The sequence below is a fragment of the Channa argus genome, chromosome 15 (genome assembly GCF_033026475.1).
Source record: "Channa argus isolate prfri chromosome 15, Channa argus male v1.0, whole genome shotgun sequence".
Lineage (NCBI taxonomy): Eukaryota > Metazoa > Chordata > Actinopteri > Anabantiformes > Channidae > Channa > Channa argus.
In genome coordinates this window covers 21,191,933-21,210,504 of record NC_090211.1, presented here as the reverse complement: position 1 = coordinate 21,210,504, position 18,572 = coordinate 21,191,933, and the positions used below count along the sequence as shown (strand labels likewise).

The window sequence follows — 18,572 nt, the reverse complement described above, 5'->3', positions numbered from 1 at the left end:
AAATCTCATTTGGGGTTTTCAATTGTCATCTTGTGTTTCGTGTGTTTGTGAACAGCAGATTGGAAATGAATACACAGAAAAGTGGATGAGTTGATGAGAGACCCACACAGCACGGAAGCACCACAGGGAAGTTTGATGCCTGCAGTGTCCATAAATACATGAAGAGAAGATTATATAGTCCTAATTACACAGCATGTGCACAGAGCTACACGTTACATGGACATAAATACTAACTGCTGCATTGAGCACGAGGAACTAAGTACATTTACTAAGCACTGTACTTAAATTCAAATTAAAGGTACTCAGAATTTTTTTTATATTTTCTTTATGCTGTTCTCTACTTGTAGCCCTTTACATGAAAGGAAAAGTGGACCCAAAGTGAGAGACGGAACAGAGCAGTACAGGTGGCAAAAGGCCGTTTATTGATAAGCACTGTACGAGTAGGAACAGGAGGGAGGGGACACTGAATATCAGCCCATTTACCCTGACTTCTTACCATATCGTCGTATCGTACCCAGCACGGGCGCGAGGCTTAAAGGTGATACCGGGCAGCACAATCTCAAATAAAACAGCTATACGATCAGAAAATACTGCATCACAAATCCTCAAGTTAGAAACAGACAGACCATGAGTTAAAACCAGGTCAAGAGTATGTCCACGCTCCTGTGTGCGTTTCGGAAACGTGCTGAAGAAAATTAAGAGTCAATAAGGCTTAAAAAGAGCCTGGACAGCACACATGGACAGTGATAAGGACTCGATCATACTTGGGCACAATTTCAACCAACAATTCAGAAAATTCATTCAAGTCGTTATTGTATATTTGGGTGGACGATGGATAACTGCGCACAGCACGGGCTGAGAGTGACCCAGTTCAAACTAGTCAAGTTCAAAGGTGTAAAAAGAGAACAATAGAAATGTTTGGCTACATTTATATACAGATTTATAAGTAGTGTTTACTTGGCCAAACCTGATGGTCCTGGGGGCCTTATCCCGCGGTTCCTGGGGTGAGAACAGGAACAGCTCCTCCGGGCCAACAACAGGTAGCAGCCAGGCATAGACAGACGGCCGGGAGGGAAAGAGGCGATGAAAGATGCTTCTCCCTCTGAACTTTTGCCTCTGCTTCTACCTGACTGCTGGTTTCCAAGCTCCGTCTTTGCATTAAGTTAATTAAAGTTCACTACATCTGCCAGTCAGTTGTCCACAGTCTGGTCGTCCTTGCTTTTCCCCTGACAGAACATGACCTTAGTCCACATGCAGCCTTTAAATGCTACTAACTTATCTTACTGTACCTACAGTAGTTTGTTCCTTTTTTTGATCATAATCCTGAACATTTATTTAACTAAAGGTTGTAATACTATGCTTACTTATCCTTCATATGTTTCAAATACTGCATTACAAAATGTTTCCTGGGGTTATTTGTTGAGGATCACCCAGGAATGTACAGTCTGCTCTGGGGTCGTCGCAGAGATCCTGCTGAATCAGGAACTCTCACTGGTACCAGAGGAAACCACCTTCATTTTTGTGAATTCCTGAAGTGTTTCCGATGTAAGCTGACCGCTGGGTTATAGAACGTCCAGAGAAGGAGAAATTGATATATTTTCTTTTTTTTGTCCCTCCTGGATTTTCAGTCCAGAGGCACCAGAAGTACATTTACTCAAGTACTGTAGTCAGACATTACTTCCTAGTTGTTCCCCATTTGTTTTTACTTAACCTGCTTCACCTCTGTATCTGACGGGTAACAGCAAACAGCTACAGAGGACATTTTCTGTTATGTTACTGGTACTTTAACTTCAGTGAAAGATCCGGATGCTTCTATCCCCACTAGAGAGACTGTTGGTATGTAGTGGTGTGTTTTTTTTTTTTTCATCAAATAAAACTTTAACCACTTTAAGACAGTTTAGTTTAAACTAAAGTGCTGTGAGCTCAAAACGTCAGGTGCAGGTCTCGGATGATATTTCACGATGCCCCACTTTGTTTCCTTTTTTCGCTTGTCTCTTTTTGTACACAGCAAAATTATCCGTGTTAAATATAAACCTGGGGAAATGAATAATGTTTACATGAATTCCCTCCCAATACAGCATTTTTTTCAAATTGTTTTTAGCAGCTATCCAGGAGATGGTTCAGTGTAAGAGGGCAAACACATGCCAGCAACAACAAAAAAAAAGTTGCTAAAACCTCAACACAGCAAACATACATAGCAAATTTATGGATTTCTTTAAACTGTGTCAGTTGTAAATACAGATTTTTATCATTAGGAACAAGTTTACAACAGAAACTCAGAAGCATTCAGCCTCATTATTATGTGCCATAGATAAATTGATACTTGCAATAAATATAAGAACAACCTTATGTGTTGTAGTTGCCAGTTGAAAATCTCAATCTCAAGTCACTCAATTTTTTAATTTAATACGAGACATATGTGATCTTCCTGGTTTTTGTTGTTCCCATGTAGATGGAAAATGATAAAGAAATATGGTCTGGTGTCTGTAGAAAAAACACCTTTATTTTCTGTCTGGGAATGTGCACAGTCTCAGCTCTGATCATATTATTATTATTATTACTTTATTAGAGACACATACGTGGCCCCTGACAACAGAAAGAACAAAGCAATAACACCGACACACTCAAAACAAACTAAAACAAAGCATTAAAAAGGCATTTTATAATGTCAGATATGTATTTATAAGCTACAATGGTTCCAACTTTGGAGGGAGGAAGTTTAGTTTTGGTTTCCTATCATCCCTGCTCCTGACAATCGATGTTACTCTTGTTTGCATTATATTTAACACCATATTGAGAGCAAACCCTTAACTGGACAAAATAAATCACCAAATGCTCTGTACACATCAAATGGCGGAATATAGAGTCACCAACCTTTGATGAATCATCCACATAAACCCTTAAAGGGGGGGGGATAAAACACGTGTCTAACTCGGTTGCCTGCATTGAACAAAGCAGGCACAGATACCCCAGTTCACCTACATGGACTGGTGGGCTTACTAAATGCCAAGATGTTCAAACCCCTCTCTGATATAACTTGCAAAATAACTCCTCAGTACTTTGGAAGACGTACTGGCCAGAGACGTAGGGCGGTAGTTGTCCTTGTTATGTATTTTGCCAGCTTTATCAAATGGAATCAGAATCAGAAACACCATGAACAAAAAATCCAGTAAAACAAAAGATGTTTTTTTTCTTCCACTTTTTGCAACGAGTTTCAGAACTTCAGATTTTTCTGATGATGCTGCAGCCTGAAGGTGGCAGAGTGTGTAACTCATGTGCGACTTTGTTTGCTGCTGTTTAGTTTCATTTCTGCTTTATTCTTTCAGCCTTATCTGCTTTGTGTGTGTGTGTTTGACAGGCCTCTGTATTATGAGTGAAGACATATTGTTCAGGTACAACAACCTGAGGTGTGATATGGTTTGTTCACACTTTGAGGGTGTTTATGCTGAAACATGCATTTCTGTGCTCAGCCAGGTAATTTAGTCAAAAGCCACTTTTTTCCTCTCAATCTTTTGCTGCTGCTTCGTGTCCTGTACAGTGCGTTTTCTCGTGTCCCATCAGGATCAAGTCAGACAGAAAAGTCGTCGACTGCTTTGTGAAGATAAATGAGGGTCTGAAAATGTAAATCATTCCAAACTATCACAGTGCTGAGATGCTGTCCATGACGGTGTTTTTGTCCTCCCAGAATTCCAGAGTGCTGTTCAACATCCGTGTGGTGGGAGGATCGGCATTTTACAGCTACCTGTCTCCTCAGGATGTGCGGCCGCTCTACCACCCTGCTGTCGACAGGTGAGTGTGTCGAAAATACACAACGCCTCGAGTTAGAGGTAGATTTTGTGGATCCAAACGACAGGAAATTGCATCATCTGTCTCTTCACCACTGACAAAGGCATGTTGCACTTACTGGTCCATCATGAACTAATCACACACTTTTTATTTGGTATTAAATTACTATTACATTTCTTTATGAGAATATATTGTCCATTGTGACCAAAGACAGCAGGTGTAGTTTTCTGTACAGATGCAGCTCCCTGACTTGTGATAACACGTTCTATAACTAAAATTCAACTTGCCCTGACTTGACTTTGAAATGAAATCGGACATCGGGGCCGATATCCAGCCCCACGTCAGCCTCACCCTGAGCTGATGAGCGTGAGCCGGGTCCCTGTGCTGCTGTAACATGCTGCTGTTCAGGACGTGTGAATTGATTTTTGCCTCAGTCACCAGAGGCATTTTCTCCTTTTTTATGAGCTTCTCTTCTGCTCAGGTTTTAGATGTTGACTGTGCCGAGTCCTAAATCCTCCTTCGCTTTTACTTTGAGGAGACTCACTGATGCACACAAAAAAGATCTCACCTGATAACAATGTTATTGGGCCCATTTTCAGAATAGATGTACAGCTCATAGAACTTCCTCAACAAGAAGAACATTCCTGCATGTGTGAGCACAGTGAGAGTGGCTTTTATCGTTTGGGCTGTCTGGACGTTCTATTATTAGACTTGAGGATAATTAGATTATGATAATGTGTTTTCTTTTGTTGTGGAATTACTTTACAAGCGTTTCAACATTGAAATGACCCAGTGTTCCTGAGCTTGTTTATTTTAATGTAATACATTTTAATGCAATTTCCATCTAATCTAATACAGTGTTTAATTAGAAAAGCTTGTTTCAGATCTTGTTGTTCAGATCTTTTTCACTTATATTTAGGTACAAGCTTAAAAGTGTGTGAACCGTTTAGAAGTGTGTCTCTGCAGAACTGTGACTGCAAACATGATCAAATTCTCCCACAAGTGTGTGACCTGGTGGTTCCAAACCACCATCCTCAGTAAAACCACTTGTATGTTCAGGGTTTGTTGTCTTGCTGCATGATCCACTTTCTGCGCAGCTTCAGTTCACAGATGGATGCTTTGGCCTGTAGAACTCTGAATTTATAGCTCCATCCATGATGGCAACACATCCTGGTCCAGAAGCAGCAAAACAGGCCCAAATCATATATATACTGCCACCACCGTGATTCACAGATGGGATAATGATCTTATGCTGGAACACGCACAGTTTGGTCGTCATCAAACGTAACGCTTCTCGTCAAAGCCAGAAAGTTCTACTTTGGTCTCATCCATCCACAGAACATTTGTTCAACAGTTTTATGGTTTATCCACGTGGTCTTGAACAAACTTTAGGCAGACAACAATGTTCTTTTTAAGGAGGAGTGGGCTCCTCCTTGCAGCTCTCTCATGTGCACTGTTGTCATTCAGTGTTCTGAGGCCTTTGTTTCCTGTCAGTACCCTGGAGTTCCTTGTGAACTGCACCATTTAAGACTTTGATGTATTATTTTTTTGTAATTTATCTCAGATTCTTCTTAGTTTTTCTTTATTTTTAGCACTTGCATGAAAGTCCTATTCTATTTTATGCTAAATGGTTCACAAACTTTCGAAACGTGTCACTGTATCGCACACCAACGGCAAAGGTTAGACTTGATCTTCCAGCAGCGACGGAACTGTGGAGACATTTTATCCCTTTTCATGAATGCATGTCTGGTGCCTTTGACTTGCGGTGAAGTGATTTGCTGTTTCAAAGAGGCATGTTGGTACAGTCTTGAAAGGACTTTCCATTTGTGTAGCTGCTAAGAACAGTTCATTTAGCCGCTGAGCGGTGCGGATGGGGGCAAATGCATCTGAAATCTTTTGAAATGCAAATGTGCAGCACACTGTATCCTAGAAACTAATGTAATGACAGTGTTTCAACTCTAATGATTCAGAAATGTGCTCTGTCCCCAAGTCAACCCACGTCAGAAAGTACAAGATTGTGCCAGTGCAGGTTTGTTCCTTCCTGTCTGCCTGTGTGTAATGTCACATACGTTACTGTGCTTGTTATGCAAGACATTATAATATGGACTGATTTCCTGTCTTAATTCAACAGCATATTTCTCAAATGGAGAGCAGACTTCAAGGATTTTTATCTTCAGATTTTTTTGCCCCCACACTCAAAATGTCCCTGCTCACATCCGTTTTTACTCTGCTCACACTCCAAACTGTGTGCGCTCAGATTTCCTGTGCTGCACCTCAAACTCCTCCTCGCTCTCAGGTGCTGCTTTTTTTTTTTTTTTTTTTAGAATCTCTACAGAGTCCTAGTAATCTGTAGTTTCACTCTGATACCACAGCGAACGTGCCAGGTCAACCATCTTTTATAATAAAACACAAAAACTGTTTGCATTAGTTTGGTTTGTTTTTAACCCCTACATTAACAACACAGGCTGATGATGTGCCACACTTCATGTATGTTATAATTTCATCATACAATGGTTGGATGTAACAATATTCCAGTTAAAAAATATATAGTAACACTGTTGATTCCAACAGGGTTCTGAAATTTTTGATGATGAGGATTTTTTTATTTTTTTATATTGTGTTGCCATTTTGGAGGATTAAGTCTATTGCTTTTTGAAATCAACTCTTCCAGACTAAGAGGCGTTTATCATATTTTGTCCACCCAGTTAAGATAATTATTTTAGGGTACTAGTATTAATCACCTTAGAATGGAATAAATCCTAAACTAAAAAACTATATTCATCATGAAAATAATGTATTTGATAGCATAGCTAGGTGTTACTATATTTGAAGTAGTATTGGAAAAACATTTTTTACACCATTTTGGTTCCTTACAACACCACAATCAATATATAATAAAAGTGTAAACAATTTGCTTTCATTTATTTGTCATAAATAATTCATTTCGTTTCATCCGTTTGGTAATTTTACAAGCTCCAGAGACATTGTTCACATATGAATATGGGGAATCTAGGACTGTACTGGGACATGTAGTACTCTCCAGGTTAGGACTTGAAGAAATGCAGCGAGGACATAAACTTGTCAGGTCCTCACCTGCGTGTACAAACATAATCAAGACCCACTGAAATATGTAAATAAATTACAAACCACGAATCCATAAAAGTTCCATTAAACAAAGCTATTTCTCACACAGTAAGTAAAAATAAAGATGTAAAATAGGCGACATGCAGACATGGCATAGAAGTAAGATGTGATTCAAACTTTGCAACCTAACAGTGAACCATGGCTGCGTTTTGTTTAGCACTGCTGCTGAGCTAACAGGCCTTTATTGGCGTCCAAGAATCCAATTTCCAATACATAACCAGACCCTGTGGTGGGTTGTGGGTTATGCATTTTTAGCTTTAATCCAAATCCACTGTGTTTTGTTGAGCTATGCTGCTAACAGAGTAAATATGACTGAAACTCAACGTTACGAACCTGAGATAAGGACTTGGAGATAGACAGACTGACTGCTGCACAATTTCTGTTAGTGCTTCTTCATAGCAGTTGTACGACTCTGGGAATGTAAAGCAGCAGCCTTAAGCTTCACCTCTATGTTCACTCAGTGTGGAGACACAGGATAATGCTACAGCTAAACACAGAAGCAGAAGTTTCTCCTCCGAGCGACGAGGAGGGTTTGAGGTGGAGCCAAAAATCTGAACATAGAAATCGTTAAAGTTTGCTCTCACGTGAGGCAGTGAAATGACCCCCAACTTCCTGTTCTGTCATTTAACGGACTACGGCTTGACTCCTGGTGTTTGCTTCGAGCGGCATGCGGCCGTTTACCTGGCTACTTAGCACCACTGCCGCGGTTTGTCTTTACGCTTTGCGCTGTAAGACGGCTCCGGCTGGGGTTGGTTCAGTTCAGCTTTAGCTTAACAGAACCACACAACCCAAACTAACCAACCATTTTTACGAGAGGACGATTGAGGGTTGTTTCTAAAAGGTCACAGTTCCCAAATCAATGCACAGAAGACTCCTTTTACAGTCTCTGTCTCACTCTTACTTTGTGACCACTGCCCCCAATGACCTTTCAAACACTGGCTCACTCCACCTTTCAAATCTGGCAAATAGTCGCTTATATAGCACTTTTATCCAAAGCGCTTTACAATGTTGATTCCTATTAACACACCAATGGCAGAGGCTGCCATGCAATGTGCTCACCTGACCCACCGGGAGCAACTTGGAGTTCAGTGTCTTGCATGTAGCCAGGAGCAGGGATCGAACCACTGACCCTGTGGTCCACGGTCAACTGCCTTACCAGGCAACTAACAATCATTTAAAGCAGGGCAGGCCAGTGGCTGCCATCCAGCTGTATTTACTGTCTCTGCCCTACTAACTGCTGATCAGCTGGATCAGGTGTCTTCAGTCAGAAGCTACAGAAAATAACTTGAAATGTCTCTTTACACCTAATTGTGAGAAGATAAATCTGGTGTAATTAATCGTCAGGTAATTGTGATAAATATTTTAATCAATCTGACTATGCACCTGCGACTGAATCCTCAGTACAGACTACTACGGTGTCTGACACAGCTGCAGAATATGAACCAAGCAAATATTACCAAACTTGTCTGTGCGTGTGTGTGTCTGAGCGCACATGCTTCTTTCAGTAGTGTGGGAACACTGACACCTAGTGGTTAGAAAACTTGGACACAGGTGCTGCCAAAAGCTGCACGATGATGGGTTCATCGCAGGAAAACCACATAAAGCACTGTTTGAATAATAGTGTAAATTATGTTAAAGTGACATAAAAGTATCAAAGAGGAGAGTTGTCATTCATGAGTCTGTCGTACACTGTCTAACACTTACGATACTCTGGTAAATTCTAACTAATGCTAAGAAAATTATTCTGCACTGTTTATCCATGAGGTAATATGTGCAGACAATATGGAAATGCACCAAAACCCGTCACCTGTTAACACCAGAGCAGTGTCGCTGTACTTTCTCTAAATGTTTTCTCAGCACAACCAGACACAAAGCCAAGAAACTTCGTCTTTACCTTTCACCCTTTGTGTATCTTAGAGCTCTGAAGCTCTGCGGCTCAGGAGGACCTCCGCACGTGAAGCTCATCATCGAGTGGGAGCACAGGGTCAAAGACTGGTCAGTACCTTTGTGTATCACAGCCTGAATCTACCAGCTGTGTGCACTGTGTAACTAGCCCTTGGTTTTCCTGTGGCAGCCTGTTCGGCAACATCCAGGAGGAGGTGGTGAAAGATGCCGAGAGCGTGAGGAATCAGCAGCAGCAGCACATCCAGCAATACAGCTGCACCCTGGACGAGTGCTTCCAGCTCTACACCAAAGAGGAACAGGTAGGTAACGAAGGCCGACTCCTAACTAACCGTCCTGTATCTGAAACGGAAAATATCTCAAATGATGTGGATGATGCTCCAGACTAAAACACTGCAAGGTATTTGAAAGTAAGTGGAGAACTTCCATTTCATCTGACTTTAGATTTTACCTCCACAATTCTGAGAGAAATACTAAACTTTTTACGTCACTACATCTGACAGTTTGAAGTGCGCTTTACTTTAAAGATTCTAGACAAACAATAGATCCAACTAATTTATTTTTCCTTATATTTTTCACCTTTGAAAAAACATTGTCAAACACCTGTAACAAACTTTTACATTTGTTATCAACAACATCAATTCTAGGCAGTTTAAAATATAAAGTTTTCTCAGTACATGTACATTTGCTCGTACTTTTGCTTCTGTGAAGGATAAGAAACGCAAATCATTTTCATGTATGTATCAAAGTGCTTAGTTTGTTTTAGTTTTTATCTTTATTAGAGTAATAATATATAGTAGGTTATATGTGGAATAGTTTATTATCGTAAAACAAAATACAGGGAGAAAGGATGTATGTAGAGCGCAGGCCCGTAATCGCAGACAAATAAATGTTCACGTATTAACTCAGGTTTACCTTTCGATCGTGTTGCCACCTTTTCATCTTGTTCTCCACCAGCTGGCTCCAGACGATGCTTGGAAGTGTCCACACTGCAAGCAGCTGCAGCAGGGCATGGTGAAGATGAGCCTGTGGACGCTGCCGGACATCCTCATCCTCCACCTGAAGCGCTTCAGGCAGGTGGGCGAGCGGCGGAACAAGCTCACCACGTTCGTGCACTTCCCCCTGGCTGGATTGGACATGACCCCGCACATGGTGAGCCACAACCACAACTCCCATCAGCCCTCGCTGCAGCCTGGCTGGAAGCAGTCCCGACGCCCCGACATGGCTTCTCCTGACTTCCTGTATGACCTGTATGCTGTGTGCAACCACCATGGAGGAATGCACGGTGGCCATTACACAGGTGTGAATAACGTACCGAACTACTGCGTCTAAAACCATCAGTCTCACAGTAAATACTTCTTCATGAGGATCACAGGGTCCTGTTCTCAATAAACGCCTCTGAAAGTTTTTTGACAAAAAAACAAAAAATATATTTTTATCCCTTTCATTCAGTTTCTGAATGTGAATCACAAGTATTAATCAGGTTTGCAATTTTTTTGTCATTCACATACAAAATATTATTTATTAATTAATCATGCTGTTCCTCTTAGAACAGGTCAGTCTGTCCTCCGGTTAGGTAATACTCAACAGGGACAGATTCTGGGCACCCAAATCTCCCCTGGACTCCCAGCATCAAGGCCTTTAGTGAAGAAGGCTGAGCAGCAGCTGCACTTCCTGTGTTTTTGAATCCATAACATATAGCAACCAGTTGACAGGGTTCTCCAGAAGTGTACGACAATCCACAGTTGACAGGTGTCACACTGGGCGACTGTGGCGCAGGAAGGTAGAGCAGTCGTCCACCAATCTTGTTGTTGTTGGTTCGATCCCTGGCTCCTCCAGTCACATGTCTCTGTGTCCTTGAGCAAGACACTGATCCCAACTTAGTTGTGCTGGTCGGCTGTGTAGCTGCTGAGTGTGAATGGGTGAATAAGAAGCAGTGTAAAGTGCTCTGAGTGCCAATAGGTAGAAAAGCGCTATATAAATGAAGATTTACCATTTACAATAAACCACTGATCTTCCTAACAAAACAATATTTCTGTAGGGAACCTGTCTGACAAATAAGATGGTGAACTAATCATGTGGTACATTGCAGCTGTGGATTGCCGTACACTTCTGGAGAACAATTTAGCTTTGTATCTCTACAGCACTCAAACTTATGATGGAAGTTAAAAAGAAAGGTGCAGCAGAACCATAAATATCATCTTTTTGCATCACGTTGCAACTCGACCAGCGCTTCACTTGTGTTATGCTCATAGCAGCTAATGTAGCCAGGAGTCTGCAGCTTTGGTCAGCTCACTTGTTCCCAACTCCACAACACGAGGTGGTTTTTTAGAGCCAATCTGTCAGACTACACACTGAAGACTTTAAAAGACTTTATGCTTTTTTTTTAAATTATGTATTATTTCCCTGTAATGTTTAATGAGATTTCTGGCTGTGTTGGCGCGAATCAGAGGGACTTTCATATTTCCGCCCGATTGCAGCTTTCTGTAGGAACTCTGTTGACGGCCTGTGGTACAGCTATGACGACAGCAGTGTCGAGCCGGTTCCACAGGGGGAGGTGTGCACACGTGGTGCCTACATCCTCTTCTACCAGAGAAGAAACACCATCCCGCCCTGGTCTGCCAGCTCATCGGTCACTGGTTGGTCCTTTTAGTTTTCATGAAGCAGCTTCCTTTTAAGTTCTCAACGTCTTTGACAAAATATATGTTTAATGTTTGCTGTTTGTTCTTGTGCAGCATGAGCGTAAACGCTTAATTGTCTTTAGAAAGGTTGCAGAGAAAAACAGCACAGAGTTTTTGGCATCAAATGTTTTCAGTAGTCCGACTTCCATCTCTTGGCTTCACATAGATTCCAATGTGCAGTGTGAATCCAGTTTCTTTACTGCGGCCAAGTTTTCTTGTATAGAATCAATTAAATTGCTAAATCTTCCTTTTTTTTTGAATTTGCAGGTTCCACCAGCTCGTCCGCCTCTGACCACTGGCTGGTCAGGCTGACAGGGGGCAGTAAGAGGGGGAGTGTGGTGTCAGGAGGACCCATCCCTGTACCAGCAGGGCCCACACAGGCACCAGAGTCTCCTGAGCTGCCAGTGTTCGGAGAAGATCCCCCCAAAACAGTGGAAACAAGTACGTTTTTAGAGTATTGTGAAATATTTGACACAGCTGTAGACAGAAAACACAGGAAACCGGCAGAAGCAGCTGCAGCACACACATGTTGAACATCTGCTTAATTAGAAGTAAGAAAAAAAGAGCAGCTGGAAGTCGGTCAAAAACAATGCAACTTCTATTTTTGTGCTGCTTAAAATGCAGCTTTTCATATAAAGGTGTGTAGCTTAATCTTAATTTGCCGTGAGAGATGCATGAAATGACAGTGTATTGTTTTGTAGGTGCAGGACAAATATATTTGCAGTTTCTTTGACACCTTCACAATAACAGTCAGCCATGTTCCATTAGTAGACTAGTTTTAACCTAAACTATCAGGAATATGTTAAGTTTGCATTAGTTTTGTTATTAATAATCAGGAATCAGATAAAAAGATGAGATCCTGTAATAGATGCTACAACAAAATTTGGCAATGAATGAATTATACCTGTACAGGCAGGTATAATTCATTCCAAAATGCTTGGTGGAGACATTTTTAAATGTTGATGTTGATGTGCTGAAATAGAAAAGCTCTTCCGGTACATTGTTACAGTGATTTGTAACATTCGGGCCAGTAGATTTTTTTATTTTTTTAATATATGTTAATTGTTTTAATTTTAAGGTTTCATTTTCCTTGAATGAAAAAATAGGACCTGCACATGACCTGCTGTTTAGCGGGTCCACTGTCTTGAAATGTGTATTTAAAAAATAATATCATATCAATTTCCAAATGTGTGTCTGACCAAATCTACATTTATACCAACATTTAACTATCGACAAATAAGAAATCATTGATAACACATGCTGTAATATTAGTATGAAGTACCTTAAGCAGTAGTGATGGATGGTGTTTTCCCACAGATGTCTTTGAAGCGAAGCGGTTTGTCCGTGGAACCCAAGGCAGGAGTGTCAGCATGAGATCACCAACAAAGTCCAAGGAGCCTCTGAGCAAAGTTCTCCCACTGCGCTGGTCCTTTGGCTCCAAGGACCGGATCAAACATGCAGGACAGGCCCGGCCCGGAGAGCTGGTGGAGTACCTGGAGTCTGGGCGCCGGCCACGATGTACCAAAGACCCTATCATTACGCTAGTGGCAACCCCACCACAAAGGGCTGCCCAGGCAAGAACCTTTGACAGAGGACAGGAGTGCAGCTCACCTAGCGGCAGCAGCCTTAGCTATACGGACAGACCCAGCTTGGACGCTTGTTACTCCCCCAAAATGCCAGAGGGGCAGAGCAGACCTTGTGTGGAAAGAAACAACAATCAGGGAGTTGGGAACAGCAGAGCCAGAGATGACGGTTCTCTGAGGCAGAGATCCTCCAAGAGAACAAGGCAGGACCAGGGCAGGACCCTGGACTTCCATCTGCAGCGAGGAGCCATTCTCGGGGGTCAAATCAGCCACAGTGCACCTCCAAGCAGAGACTCCACAATGGGAAGAAATAAAGTCCAGACAGGGGTGACCCCCAGGGTACAAAAAGACTTATTACAGATGGTAGTTCAACCTGAGGACCGGAGAGGGCAGGTAGGACAGGAGGGACGCAGCCATGACAGCCTCTTGTCCTTCTTTAAACCTGGTTTCATGAAGAAAGACATTCCTCGGTCACCAGTGAGGGGGCAAGACAGGCGTCTGAACGGGCATGGACACCTGGGGAACGTGGCAGGAGCTGATTTAACCAAACTGTCCCTCTCCAATGGGACGCTGACCACCGCGTCCCCTTGCTGTGACACCCATAACCGCAAAGTGCAGCTGCTCAACGGAAAGGCTGGGAACCACCTTGTAGACCCAGCAGACTTGAAGCGTGCTCACAGCTCCAGCAACATCCAGACAAAGCTGGATTTGACGTTTCGCAGGTGTGCCTCCCTGCAGAGGAACGGCGAAGTGGTGGCCCCCCCAGCCCACCGCATCCTGCTGTCAGACAAGCCCGGCTACGCCACTCTGCAGCGGACACGATACAGTACCACCTCCCTGGGTAGGCTAAGACCTGTTCCTCAGTGCTGTTTGTGAGTCTGCGGTTTCTTTAAGCCAGTTTACTGTGCTGGAGATGAACCGGGTCCATTTTAGATCCATCTCCAATGTACATACTTCCAATAGTGAGTCGTCCGTCCACATTCTCCGTAACTTAACACTCCACATTTTTATCTGTTGATTGGTTGTTAAATCACATTTGAGATGAACAGCTGAGTTTCATTAGTTTTGATACAGAGGAATTACTTAAACTGATGGATCAAAGCGTTCAAATTGATGTTTTTTTCTTTTTTAATCTTTTTTAAGCACATGACACTTCTGTAAAATCATATGCTCTGAGTTGGAAATGACAAAATGTGAATATAACAGCCCTGTTTGATAAAACACAGGAACAACACAAAACCAATAAGCTCCCAACAGATTAGTGCTGGTGAATTTTACTCCACGCGGCAACGTTTGAATCCGATTTGCGGGTTAGTTTAGGCAACATATGCACTTGGTTTTGTTTATAGGTTAATAAACAAACATTTTCTGACGTTGCCAGTAATTACGTCTACACACAAACAAAAATCAAAAATCAAAATAATATGAGATCATTTTACTGAAATGTTTGGTTTTAATAGTTTCCCATTTCTGGTCATTGTCAACAAGTATGTGCCATAAAAACATTAGCGTTCGGTTGCAGAATCGTGTTTTTTGGAGACAGTTAAATGTAAATGCGATTTAGCTCCACTGTTTTCACGCTATGAACCTATGCAGACAAATGTTCCCACAGTTTCTATAAGTTTGGAATCAGCTTCAGATTCTGTAAAATGCCCTCGAAGCTAAGCCCATAACTGTGGAGCAGCTGAGGCTTTTTTTTAGTCGGGCAGGTGTCAGACACAAACACCTCAACAGTGTTTCGCCCTCAGCTTGTCTAACGGCAGCTTCCCTGCTGCTGTAATGAGCAAAGCGGTAAAACCACAGTAAATCTGTTTTAGCATTATCTTTAATGTTTGCTGACTGTGCTGTTTTTCCCTTCAGTGCCTCTGTGACAGCCTGAATGACCTCTGCTCGGCTCCCAGGAGGAGGCAGCGCTGGAATCACAGTAGCTCTTCTTTCTCCCCGTCATAGTACTGTTAGAAGTTCTTACCTGTGTGTGTCTTAAACTAAAACTATGCAGAGCTGAACTTGCTGAGGAGAAACGCTGCTGGATTGTGACTCGTCCGCCCTGCGTGTTGTTTTATAAAGCGGTCTGCTGTTAAATGTGCAGTTTGGTCAATATCTAAAAACATGGAGGTGGTTTCAGCCCTTTTTTTTTTAAATTTAAAAATGTTCTGTCGGTGAGGTGGGGAATCAACCTGGTGAACATTTCAGTCCACTCAGCACACTTTTTACTGAAAAAACCCCTGCACTGTAAATGCTCTGCCGTAACAGTTACCGTGGCTTTGCCATCCCTTCATCATTTTCCTGCTGCCGTACGGACTTTGTTTCCACGTGCAGAGCTAACAGGCTGATTTAAAATCAATCAGGATCCAAAAAGCAGAGATTCTCTCTGTGTTTCCGGTCGATTAGACGACAAGTCACCTGCTGGAAAATATGTAAAAGAAATTTTTGAACTAAAAGCTTCATGTCATGTTCAGAGGCTGAGGGGGGATTATGAAAACCCTTTCTGAGCTGAAGGAACAATGAAACCGTAACAAACAAATAGTTTTGACAAAAAAATACACATATTAACCTGCAGAGCAATAAAATGAGGCTTTTCATAGTTCCACCTCTGCTCAGTGTGTGTGAGAATGTTAGTGCAGGCTTCAATTTATAATCACAAAATTCAGACGCTGTTCTTTTTCTGCAGCGTGATCGTGTTTTGTCACATTCATAACATGAATGTCACACATGTTGCACTGATGGAATCTGCAGCAGAAGTTAATGATATGGACAAACGGGACACGATCCACAAATAATAACTGTCAACGTGTGTGAAGGTTTGTGGGCCATTTGTTGTAAGATTAATAATTAGTAATATAATACAATTGGTAATATTCAGCTCTCTGTTCTTAGACTGTGACAAGAACACAGATCAATGCCTCTGATGAAGAGGCTGCACTTCAGCTGGTCCTTCAGAACCATCTTCCATCACATCTATGCATCATAGTGATGTGTAGGAGCACGAAAAGCAAGTCAGGAGTCTTAAATACAAAATATGCAGAGAGGCAGAATACAAACATAACAAGGACGCTGTTTCTTAAACGACAGCATGAAATCCCTCTAAACCAATTCATGCTATGTTGATGATTTCTCTGTTCAGTGTTTCACACAGTTTAAGATTCCGTTTAGGTTTTATGTGTTTCAGATAAAAATGAAAACCTAATCTGAAACAACTAAATATTCTAAAAGTGTTTTAATATTTCTAGTTATGAATAAGCACTAAACTTATGGTAAAGCAAATAATTGTAAAAATAGTGAACATTTTAAGTGAACTTGTAGATGAAATAAGTTGGTTTATGAAAATTATAAACCCAATTGGTAAAACACTTTAATGAATACAATCACGTTGTTCGAACTCTTCTCTTTGTGCAGTGTACATTTAAAGGACGCCTTCGCTGATCGGAACTAATTTTGGTTCCAGTTTGAGTAGCACATGTGCATAAATGCCACTACACTTCCCACTGACTTCTCTTTATTAAAACATCTCTCTGAAAAAATGCCTCCAGATGATGTAAAGTAGACAAAATAAATCTGCTTAACCAGAGCTCCTCCAGATGACATTATATGAACTCCTAATGATGAAAACTCCTCCGGGTGATGTCATCTGGAGGGGTTTTCCAGCTAGAAGCAGGGAAATATTTTAATATAGTGAAGTCAGAGGGAAGTTTAAAAGCATTAATGTACATTTACACTTGTACTTAAACTAGAGCCATAGAGAGCAAGTTGAAAATTGGTGAAGTCGCCCTGCAAATGTATAGACGACAGGAAAGTTTAATCAGAGTTGGATTAACTTCTTTTGATAAAACATAAGACTTTCTTGATGCTACAGTATCAAAGCAAAAATGATATCAAAGTTCAACAACCAGACTCGAAAATATAGGAGCAATAAATATAATGACGCAGCGGCAACAAAAGAGCTCTTCCACACCGAGGGCAGAGCATCCTGTTGCTGCCAGCATTATTCTTTGTGCACAGATCTACTGACACGTCTGGGCCATGTTCTGCTTCCTGTCACAGTCTCTGAGCTTGGTTCCACGTTCCTCACAGCTTTCAGGTGCCGTTTCAACCAACTGAACAGGTGGTTTAATCCTTCAATCACATGATTGGTGAGCGAGTCAACGTTTCAATGGAACATTCTGTCTTGTGCTCTGCTGATTTATTATCCTGACGCTGTTTGTGCATCATAATTTGTAAAGCTATACAGGCTGTTAGAAGGTGCTTCTCATTGTACCACTTTCAGATTCACTTAGCTGCAAAGACGCTAAATGCAGATGGAGCTGAAAGTAACAAATAGATGCTGGACTAACCCACATAAATACAGTATTTAATCTTAACCATACCAGTGCATTTGGGAACAGCATAAATTTACCACAAACCTTCACGCACATTTCTAAATCTTATAAATCATGTAACACATTTGTTACTATTATTTAGACATTTTCTGCTTATATCAGTCACTGTTTCTGTATCTGCACCACATCTGGAGCAAAACATCATAACCTTTTTCATTCACTTCCACTTGTTGATCTGTGTCCTACTTACACTTTTGGTTTGTGTGTCACTGGGGACTATTAAGTCCACGTTAGTTGCCTACACTCTGTGTTCAAATGTGTCATTTACTGCTTAACTACACTCTTTACCAAAATGAAGTGATGGTACATGAAGGATGTAATTTGGGAAATATGGCTAGATTATATTTTACTATTAACTTTTTTAAAAGTCTACATTTTTTACCTGATGTGTAAGTATGTAATTTAAGTACCAAACTAAAACGGTTTGTTTCAGGTTGCTGTCTAAGGTCAGATGAATACGTATATCGGGTTACATTGGACACAACAAACACAAGTCTCTGTATTGTCTGCTTAATGTACTGCAACTTTTATGGACCGCAAATTAAACACAGCTTTTGACACAAATGACGTCAGTGCACCTGAACGATGTAAGTCAGCCTCAGTGTTTTGTGGTTTTTATCTCCGTCTCACATCCAGCAGCTCTGGTATGTTTCACACTTCACGACAGGTGTGCTGCTCCTGACTGAACCGGGCCAATCGATGCCGACACCAAGCGACTCGTCAGCATCAACGGCCACTCTGATGAAGGCTTGTTTACCTGAAGAGCTGAGAAAACGTGCGGAGGTGAAAAAGACTGTAGAAAGTGCTGGATGTCAAATGTGGAGTAAAACTGTTTCTTAGCTTTTAGAAAATGGAAGCCAGCAATATGATGCAAAAAGTCTCTGCTGTTAACATTATCTAAGTATATTGAATTTCTCAGTGTCCAGAAGAAATGAAATCGTCTTCCAATTACAGGGAAAAAAGGCAGCAAAATCCAAATGTCTCAAATGAAACTATGCAGGTTACTCACCAACATGATCATGCTGGCTGCCATGTTCTGCCATGTTCCCTGACAAACCAGGCAGACTGACAAAAAGATGACAGACTGCAGAAGAATGTAA

The 18,572-nt window shown here is 41.5% G+C and overlaps 1 protein-coding gene across 2 annotated transcripts in view; it reads left to right on the top strand.

Moving 5' to 3' along the window:
* LOC137099285 (ubiquitin carboxyl-terminal hydrolase 43-like) overlaps positions 1 to 18,036 on the top strand; it is a 64,846-nt gene extending 46,810 nt beyond the window's left edge. For both annotated transcript variants that reach the window (XM_067475921.1, XM_067475922.1), the window contains 8 exons: positions 3,686 to 3,789; positions 8,848 to 8,925; positions 9,005 to 9,134; positions 9,790 to 10,132; positions 11,313 to 11,471; positions 11,781 to 11,954; positions 12,831 to 13,937; positions 14,957 to 18,036. In XM_067475921.1, coding sequence (XP_067332022.1) covers positions 3,686 to 3,789; positions 8,848 to 8,925; positions 9,005 to 9,134; positions 9,790 to 10,132; positions 11,313 to 11,471; positions 11,781 to 11,954; positions 12,831 to 13,937; positions 14,957 to 14,967 — 2,106 coding nt within the window. In that variant the 3' untranslated portion in view covers positions 14,968 to 18,036. The remainder of the gene's footprint in view (positions 1 to 3,685; positions 3,790 to 8,847; positions 8,926 to 9,004; positions 9,135 to 9,789; positions 10,133 to 11,312; positions 11,472 to 11,780; positions 11,955 to 12,830; positions 13,938 to 14,956) is intronic.
* Positions 18,037 to 18,572: the final 536 nt, after the last annotated feature.